At 42.1% G+C, this 9,772-nt stretch overlaps 1 protein-coding gene across 1 annotated transcript in view; it reads left to right on the top strand.

Moving 5' to 3' along the window:
- Positions 1-5,452, top strand: part of LOC113009413 (uncharacterized) — a 16,000-nt gene extending 10,548 nt beyond the window's left edge. Inside the window, exon 3 of the mRNA XM_026147689.1 lies at positions 5,306-5,452. Within this exon, the coding sequence (XP_026003474.1) occupies positions 5,306-5,452 (147 nt within the window). The remainder of the gene's footprint in view (positions 1-5,305) is intronic.
- The last annotated feature ends 4,320 nt before the right edge of the window (positions 5,453-9,772 follow it).

Consider the following 9,772-nt stretch of genomic DNA (forward strand, 5'->3'; position numbering starts at 1 on the left):
TGTGTGTGTGTGTGTGTGTGTGTGTGTGTGTGTGTGTGTGTGTGTGTGTGTGTGTGTGTGTGTGTGTGTGTGTGTGTGTGTGTGTGTGTGTGTGTGTGAATTATGTGTCTCTTTAAAATTTAACATACTTTCATTTTGTTAAAAGTTAAAGATGAATGAAAGGAAGCTTTGATGTCCACTCTCAGACCTAAACTTCACCTTTGACCACAGTGACAGTGGCATTCAAACACAGCCTGACCTCATCAGACTGGACGTGCATCAGGGTCCAAGGCTGCTCCGGATGTTTCAGAAGAAAATAAACTTGTAAGAATCAAGTTCTGTAAAATTGTACAACCTTGGAGACAAATTTTTTTACTTTGAGATAAGAAAGGTGGCAACAAGTCACTATGTCTGATATTCATCAGTGAACATAGAAAACAGCTGGGCCATTATTACAAATTATAATTTAATTCTATCTGGAATATGAAACATCAGTGCACAAAGACACACTGTGGATTTACTGCACCCTTTCAGTCCGCTGTCACACAGTGTGACAGGATGACATCAGTCACACAGCTTTATCTGATGGAGACTTGAAGATCTCATATCTACTATCATATCTACTCATTTCAGCAGAAAGCAGTCCCAGTGCAGAGCAGATGACAGCGATTCTCACAGGCGACGTCATCGTTTTACGTGAAAGCAAGCTGAGGTCATCTCCTCAGCCTGTAAACTCCTTGGGCGAGCTCGACTATGCACGTGAAGTTTTGGGCCCTTTCAAAGTGTCTTTGGAGAAACCTGCTCACCCTTCATAAGGTCTCAGTTACTACTCATCTGAGAATCACATCCATGGCTATGGCCAGCTATACTGCGTTTTTGTTTATCACAAACGTTATCTACAGTAAACGATTCGTGTTTGGGACGCCATAAACCTGTCTCAAAGTCGCTAGCATCTGCACGTCTAACGTTTTCATGGATACATACGTGATCCATGTCACTGCACACTAGTCACTATCACCTGCCAGGGGACAAAGGTCCATTCCCTTTCTGTGCCTGTTATGTGTCAAGGGAAGTGTGGCCCGTGAGTCAGTGGATTAGTATCCCTGTTAGCCCTGCCCTTGTTTGTTAAAGGTTAAAGCTGTGACCCCACCAGCACCCACGTGCTCTATCTTCTGTAGTCGGAGGAATGACTGTATAAGAACAAAGTTTCCATGAGGCTGGTAAAGCAGGTGACCCCACCTAAACAACATTTACAGACTTCTGTCTCTGCCTGTGCTCCAGCTGTGCTGCTTTACATGACCCATGTAGCTCTGGTGGTTGACTGCACGTGCTTGGCATGAGAAATAAAAATCCGTCTATTACTTACTGCCAATCTCTCTTGGGAAAAATCGAGCCTCGACATTTATGTTTCTTTTTTCCATAAACCTTGTTATGGAGGTCAGCTATTGGGGGATATTTTCCATGTTTGTCTGCAGAGGCAGTTGGGCAGGGCTCAGGCACTCTGGCACACAACATGGAAAACCTTTCAAAAGAGGCCAACATAAACGCTCCGTGCCAGAGCGAACTGATTACTATTATATTAGCTGCCAGTCTGAGAACGAACCCCAGAGAACCCATTTGGTTTTATCCCACAGCATCACTGTCTCTGCATACTCATGGCCAACAAATTTAAGATGCTTCAGTTGCCACAGATAGAACTGGATGACATTCACGCTAACATCACCCTTATATCAGTACATCAGAGTGTAACAGTACAGTACATCACAGCAGGCTGTCTGCCCTCTCAGACATATTACAGTTATAGATTATCAGTACTGCAAACACTCACCATCTACTCTGTGAGCAGTAGTGAAACTGTGAGAAGTCAAACACAAATGGGAAACAATGAGTGTCTGCAACCTGCTAGCGACCAAAGCCAAACTGACAGCAACTATTCACCCACTACACTGGGAATACACATTTATCCCCCAACATCCAGTGGTTGCCAACCAGTCTGTAGGCCTGCGCAACCCGACTAATGCTGCAACAACTCATGCTCACAGACATCTGTGGAGGCAGGCTCCACCACACTGACTGTGTCATGTGCAACACTGGTGTGGGCGCTGATGCCACGGTACATAAGGAAAATTACCACATCAGTGGTGGTAAAGGTGGAAAAGTTGAAACTAGAAACAAAACACATCCTGAAAGTTGCATCTTTTCAAGGTGCTGCAGCATCTGCATTATAATGTGGGAATCTCTGGGCTCCTGCACTGATGTATCACTGAAAAGGTGGGAAAACGGACAGAATCACACATCTGCGTCTTCAACCTGGCCTAGCCAGCCGCAGCACCTGGTTACAAAAGCTGTGAGATGGACAACCAGCTGAACTGTGCCAGTGGATGCAAGGTCACTTTTGGCTTGTACAGCCATCTCCCAGGGCAACAACAGCAGGTGTAGCGGGCTCATTAGCCCCGTTTAGGCCACACTCTTACCTTTTAATCATTTATTTAAATTAGTTTACTTAATGTTTAAAGAATTCACTGTATAAGATGATTATAATAGTGCCAAAGATAATCATGAAGCAGCTTTAGATGTTCACTTTGTAAACTTTGCTCCATGTGGTTGGGATTGAGAGCGGGCCTACATTGTGACCTTCATCTTAGTTTGCTCCTAAAACTTCTCAGGCAGATTCATCCATGGCTTGCAGAGTTGTGATAGTTTTGTATTTTCTCATTGTTTAATTTTTAGTTCAATTTTTATTCGTTCCCGTGTTTTAGTCTGTCTGGAGGGCATATATCTGGGGGAGAAGGAGGAGCATCAGCACAGGCACCTATTACATATCAAAAGTATATCATATGCAGTATAATAACAGCCACATGGTGCAGGACAGTGATTACAACGTTTCTATAGCCGAGGGAGTTTGGGGCTCGCTGCTGCCATCTTGTGGTGCAATGCTAAAAATGTCCACAGGGCGCTTTAAACCTACGACAGACGTTACTGAAGCTCCTAATATCACATCTTTGTCATAGCTTCTCACACTCAAGTGGTTATAACCGAGTGATAATCCGTGTGTTTAGAGACAAAGCACCGTTTAATATCTCTCTGCCTATTGCTAAGCTAACGTATGCTAAAGTGTCCAACCAGACATGTTGTCCCAACAGCAAACGCTGAGTAGAACGAATGGTTCCGGCCCTGCAGTGTTTTTGGGTTTTTTTGTTTTTTTTCATACTTTAATTAAATTTATGCACATATTACAATCTCTCGTTGGGAGACAACATTAGTGCAACAACATCTTGAAAAGGTTGAATAAGAAACCAAACGAAAAACAAAACAAAAAAACAAAAACACATATATACATATACATAAATATATGAAGGCCATTTTTATGACATATAACAGTTTCCTTTCTGCGAACACTTTAACATATATGTGGCTTACTTAGTACACCAAAAACACAATCATTAAAAGGATAGAGATTGAGTCCCATTGTCGCATATCAAAGCAGCCTCTTTACATGAATCCCTCAGTAATTCTAAAGATGACAAAAAAGATTTTAATTCAATTTTCAATACAGTTAGGGAAGGTCTTTTACTTTGCCATTTGCATTTGTGTACGTGGTATTTGCCCATAATTATCACCACCTTGTGTACCGGCCCTGCAGTTCAAGGTTCAAGGTTCAAGGTTCTTTATTTGTCACATGCATAGTTATACAAGTATAACACACAGTGAAATGTAGCCTGACACGCTCCTCGACATGTGCAAAAATTGGGGGGGGGGGGTGTAGAGGAAGAACATTATATATATATATATATACATATATGTGAGACGTTCAGGGTCTAACGCTGCGGTCTCCAACCCCCGGGCCTCGGACCGGTACCGGGCCGCGAGAGTTGAGGCTCAGGTGTGAAATGTATAGTTTTCAGGGTTTTTATCGGTTTTGAGCGTTATTTTGTTATCGTTTTTATCGTTAACTCGGTTTTCCTGGGTCTTTTCAGTGTGTTATGAATAAATCTTCTTCTTTTCGGTACCGGTACTAGTTTTATTTTGTTGTATTTAAAGGCCGGTCCATGAAAATATTGTCGGGCATGAACCGGTCCGTGGTGCAAAAAAGGTTGGGGACCGCTGGTCTAACGGACACACCGCCGTCGGAGGCTGTTCTCCGGGGGACCATCATCAGCTGAAAGCTTCCTCTTCAGTGTCGCTTGTCTCTGTCACTACCAACTGCCTATCGAGACCAATTTAATGTACGAGGGGGAACAAGGTGGCACTCCATTCTCATTCCACACAACCAACCTGTTTCCAACTTTCCTTGTGACTTGCAGAAATTTAGGTGAGGCACTAGGGCTGGGTATCGTCACTGATTTCTAGAATCGATTCAATTCTGATTCACAAGGTCCCGAATCGATTCGATCCACGATTCGATTTAATTCGATTCGATTCGATTTGAATCTGGGAAATTTTGACAGTCAGAAATATTATAATTCAGATCAGTACATTTACATATTTTTGTATCTATAAAAAGGAAGCTGACACTCGCAAGACTTTATCAAAGGTGTGAGCATCACAGCAGAGGCCTTTGTGTCAAAGTAGCTGAAGATAAAACACAGAAAAACATGGAGGTGATTTTCCTGGCCTGGGATTTTATAAAAATATTCTGCAGTCGATCAAAAAACGAAAGAAAACCATTAATTAATGAACATCACCTCTGAAGTTACAGCGGTTTTATTAGAGACACAGCGTTTTGCATTTTGCATAATTTTAAAAAGTTTAAATTTATTCAATATTGAACGGCAGAAATGAGGTTTTCTTTTCGGAAGTAAGTAAAACGAAAAAAAAAAGGGCGTAAACAACAGCGCAGACCCGCGGATCAGAATCAGCGAGCTGTCGGCTTTCAGCCCCGACCGTCAGCTGAGAAAGGAGACATCTCACTGATTCTGATCCGCGGGTCCGCGCTGTGTGTTTACGTCTTTGTGCAGAATCCGTGTACCTGCTCTCATTTACTGTTTTAGCTGTTTGGTGGTTGTTGAAATTTTGTGACGTTTCACCAGAGATTCTGGCATTTCGGGCAAAATAAATTTATATTAAAAAATCGATTCAGGATTTTAATGAATCGATTTTACGTTATCTAAGCCAGAATCGATTTTAATCAATAAATCGATTATAAAAACCCACCCCTAGTAGGCACTGACCGCACTGAAAGTAATGGCGTCGGAATATTCTGGCTGGGGGAGAAAATTCTGCCTCGCGCAACAGCAAACTTTCCGTATTTCGCAAAACGGAGCGAATCCGTAGCAAATCCACGGTAAAGGGACCCCTAAATTTACTGATTTTTTTAACAGTGCAGATGATTGAGCTGCGTATCAAAACCCTGAAGGAGCTACAGAAGCGAAAGGGTCAAGTTAAGGAGGAGCGGAACAAGGAGAAGATGCAGGACACTGGAGAAAAAGGACTGCCCCAATTGGGGCCAGAACCAGTATGGACAGAACTTTGAGCAGCAGAACCGATGGATGTAAACAGACTGAAATGGAGGAGGGCAGGATCCAAGGGCACGCTTCAGGCCGCGGTTTACCCAGAACACCACAACAGGAAAGTGATGAACACAAACACCCACACAAACACACACATCTACATGCACAGACTCAGAATGAAGAGTGATACACACACACACGCTGATACAATGAAGAATGCTTTACTAACAAATGCTGCACACAAACATCCAAATACGGAGTTGGTTACAACAACAAGAAGCCATTGATTGTTTATTGATTAAATGCATTTCATGTTACCCAGAGGGCATTTGTGTAGTTTTAGGGGACCGGGTCTATTGCAGTTTGGTAATGAAAACAATGTGTGTGCGTGATGTCTGTTTATGGCTCAAGGCCTCCACTGAATTGTTCACTGTGCTTAACACAGCCTAACAAGGAGCAGTGGTAGAGAGTGAAAATGATGAATGAACGGTGTGAGTTTTATTCCGGAGAAAATATGAAAAGGTTGTGTTGATTTAACCCAGTTGTTTAAATTTCTGCCAAAGCAAAGCATTTGTGTGTAACCAGTGTCCACTGTTGAATCAAGTAAATCCGACATGTTTTTGTCGGTGCAAAAAAGGAGTTTCGGTAACTGTATGCCTACACAATATTGTGTGCGGAGTTTTGGTTGATCTTTGGGTTTTGTTTGACACTAGGTTGATTCTATCAGTGAGATTTGGATTGTTTTCCTTCTCTAAGAGAGAGATGGATGGTTTTATGCTTGGACATGTTTGCAATGGGCCCCAGTATTTGTTATTATATGAGTGTTTAATTGGTTACGCAAAATTTTAAAATCCCTGGTAGCCCTTCGGGCAGGCACTCTTTAGTTTTTGGTAGCCCGAAATAAATTTGAGTAGCCCGAATAAAAAAAGATTATTTTTATTGTATAATATTGTAAAGGAAACAAAACATCAATCAAAAAATTGTTAAAACACAAATTACAACAACTGTGTAAACATTACAATCAACTCAAATATCTGGTTCTAATTAAACAGAATTTTCTGTGAACTTGTTAGAACTGTGTAGAACATGAATTAGTCTGTGTCAGATCCTGAATCTGAAATTTCCACTGAAGTCTCGGATGAGAAAATGCCACTCGACGTTGAGGGCATAGCATCTCCTTCATCAGCTTTCTCTTCCTGTGCATTGCCCTCCATTTCACTGCTCTTTGTTCTTGTCGGGATTTTATGATCCAGGTGTCTTGAATCTTTTCCAGAAAACATCCAGAAACGAATCGACTTGTCAGGGCAAAAAGATTCAACTGTTTCCCCATTAATAGGGAGTGGCATGCAGTCATTCAGTGTTTCAGGGTGTAGAGAGGTACGATGTGTTGTCTTCACTCGGTTCATGCAAGAAAATCCTCTCTCACAGATGGCTGTCGATGGACTAAGTGTCAGCATTAATTTCACCAGCAACAAGATATGAGAGAGATGTTCTGGATTCTCAGAGAGGAGATCTCTGTACAAGCAATCTACTTTGCGACCCCGGCGTTCTGCAAGCCACACTTTTAGATCCATCCATTCTTGTGGAATTTTCTCTTTCTCATCTAGCAAACAGGCAAAATGTGTGACAAGATAATCCACCTCTTCATCCCCATAATTTGCTAGTTCTTCTCTGGGGTAGGGAAGAGTGGAAGGGTCAAAAACCTTGAAACAAGAGAGAGGCTTTTCATGGAGATTTTTAAATCTGTTGTCCATGTACTTGACTGTGTTGTCAATAATCTTCTGGATCTCTACACCAAAGGTGTCTTTGTCTGTTCCCTCACCTCTGCTAGCAGAGGCTGACTTTTTGTTACCGAGTTCCACAGTAGCAAATGCTACCATCCTGGTTCGCTGTGAACTTTGTGTCCAAGCTTTTCTGATATTCTCCTGGTTTTGTTTTTAGGCTGAGTAAGCGTGATGTTGTGCTCTCAACTAACTGATTGGTTCGTGTGATGTTTAGGTTATCATGCTGAAAATCAGTAGAGCACTTGGATAAGATGGTACTGGAGTCCAACATGAAACGCAGGAAGCGAACAAATTTCTCAGTCTTCATCTCCTGCACCACCCCCTTAGCCTTGGCTGCATCCTCGGCTTTGACATCACTTCCTTCTGCCATGTTCTCCATATGAACAACAGTGGGAGTGTAATTTTTTTCCACAGCCTTTAGACATCTCAGCCGGCTTGGAAGCCACCGCGTGCTCTTCAGCCCACTGAAATGTGCCAGCCTCTCATTTAGCAGCTCACTTATTTCTGTCAGCTCTCTTCGCTTCTTTGGGGAATAGTAGTACATCTTAAAGATGGTTTTCAGTGTATCTTCAAATTTCACCAGGTACTCACAGCCTTTCACGCTATCCAGCACAGCTAGCTCTAGTTTGTGTGCCACACAGTGGATTGTTATGTTGTGGGGTATCCTCTGTTTCAGTCTCCCAGCTACTCCTGTTTTCTCCATCATCACTGCACCACCATCAAAATTTGCACACATAACTTTCTTTTTCCATGTGTCCTCTCTGATACCCAAGGTGTTCACTGTTCTCATTATACTTTTGAGTTAACAGAACATATTCACATATTAGTTCATTAGATAAATGTGCATCACTCTGTATCCTTGATCTGCTGGGAATGTGTTACACTGTTTTCTTGACATGCTTAATTGTTGAATCATGAAGAGAAGGTTGTAAGCAGGAGACTCTGTGTCTAAAGACAGGGGAGATAGATAGACCACATTCCACACCCCCACCTTACAGAAAGCAGAGAAACAACTGCCGAGGTCATAACTTAGGCGCTGTAACAGAGAAAAAATGTGATGTTTTGGCTTTTACGACTAGCTGGGGGCCACTAGAGACTATAAAAAGCTGAGCAACCCGTCACCATTTTGAGACATGTGCCTGACCCTCTGGTAGCATCTCTCCCGTCCGGACGTTGTAATGCTCTTATTGTGATTTGTACCGAAATAAATGATTGTTGATTGAGCATTTATACACCGAGTATTGTCCTTCCTTCAGCCCAAAGATTCAAAGAACTGCGTGTTTTCAACAATCAATAGCCTCTAAAATACCTGCAGCATTTGCACTCTTGACTGGCTGACATTTGATCATGTATGTGGCTATGTCACCATTATCCCTCACATACCTGACGTGAACCAACTCCTGTTCTATTATACCAGTGTCTGTACTGCCATCTGCAAGAATGGATAAGAACCTGCTTTCTTGAATTTCCTTTTCAATCTGGTCTCTTGAAGTTTGTGCTGCTGCTCCAATAAACTCTCTGCAAGCATGGTCATTGAGGTAAGTGGAACCAAGATCGAGGCCATTTGCTTTCTGAAGTTTGCAAAGACTGCTAAATTTTGCCAGTGGTAGTTCACTCTTTGCAACATAGTACGCAGTTCTAAACAGCTTTTTCAGGACTTCTTGTTGTGCTTGGTTTATTTTTAGTATGGTTTTTGCAATTGGTGTTTGTTCTGGGACAGATGCTGCAGACTGAGCACCAATGCATTTCTTGTGATGCAGAGATTTCTCATGAGTTCTGATGGGGTCTTTCCTAAAATTACTGGTCCCAGTAACAAAGGCGCTTGTCGACTCAGCAATAGAGGGAAACTCACGACACACCCGGCAGAACATCATGTTATTTACCTTGTCATATTCCAGCCACAGAAATTCTTTTGTCCATGAATCCAAAAAACTGCGCTTTCTTTTTGCCTCGTAATCTGATTTATCATAACTTTTCCGCTTTGTGGTAGGCCTTTCTTTGCCTGTCCCTTCTTCATCCTGACCTGTCTTTTTTGGCTCAGCAGAACTAAAATACCTGCGTAAATCCATCTGTCTTTACACATGCCAGAGATTTTTTTTTTTAATTCTCTGCGCAGTCAACCTCGAGCACGTTTAAGCTTGTGTTGTGCCCTTAAACAGGGGAAATAGTGAGGAGAGGTGAAAGGAAGGCACAGACACGCAGCTCTCACTCTCACTCGTCTGTATTGAGTTTCAGAAGCAATACAACCAAAACAATATTCTTATGGATGCACTCAGTCTCAGGACAACTGTATCCAAACTAAGTGACTATTGTTCGCTGCATTAGCTGATGAGAATACTTTAGATAACATGAACTGTAGCATTAGACAAAAACATATTTTTAACTCGCACATGTTAGCTGACACAGTCACTAACTTTCCACAGCAATGAAATAATACTTTAAGTACTGCATGTCTTTCAGTAGTTAACTTATACAGATAGTAACAGAAAAATCTTCACGCAATATGGCGGAGTAATAGCGAAAACTAGCATACACAGCAACAGAGATTAACTGGAACTT

The sequence above is a fragment of the Astatotilapia calliptera genome, chromosome 17, assembly GCF_900246225.1.
Source record: "Astatotilapia calliptera chromosome 17, fAstCal1.2, whole genome shotgun sequence".
Classification (NCBI taxonomy): Eukaryota; Metazoa; Chordata; class Actinopteri; order Cichliformes; family Cichlidae; genus Astatotilapia; species Astatotilapia calliptera.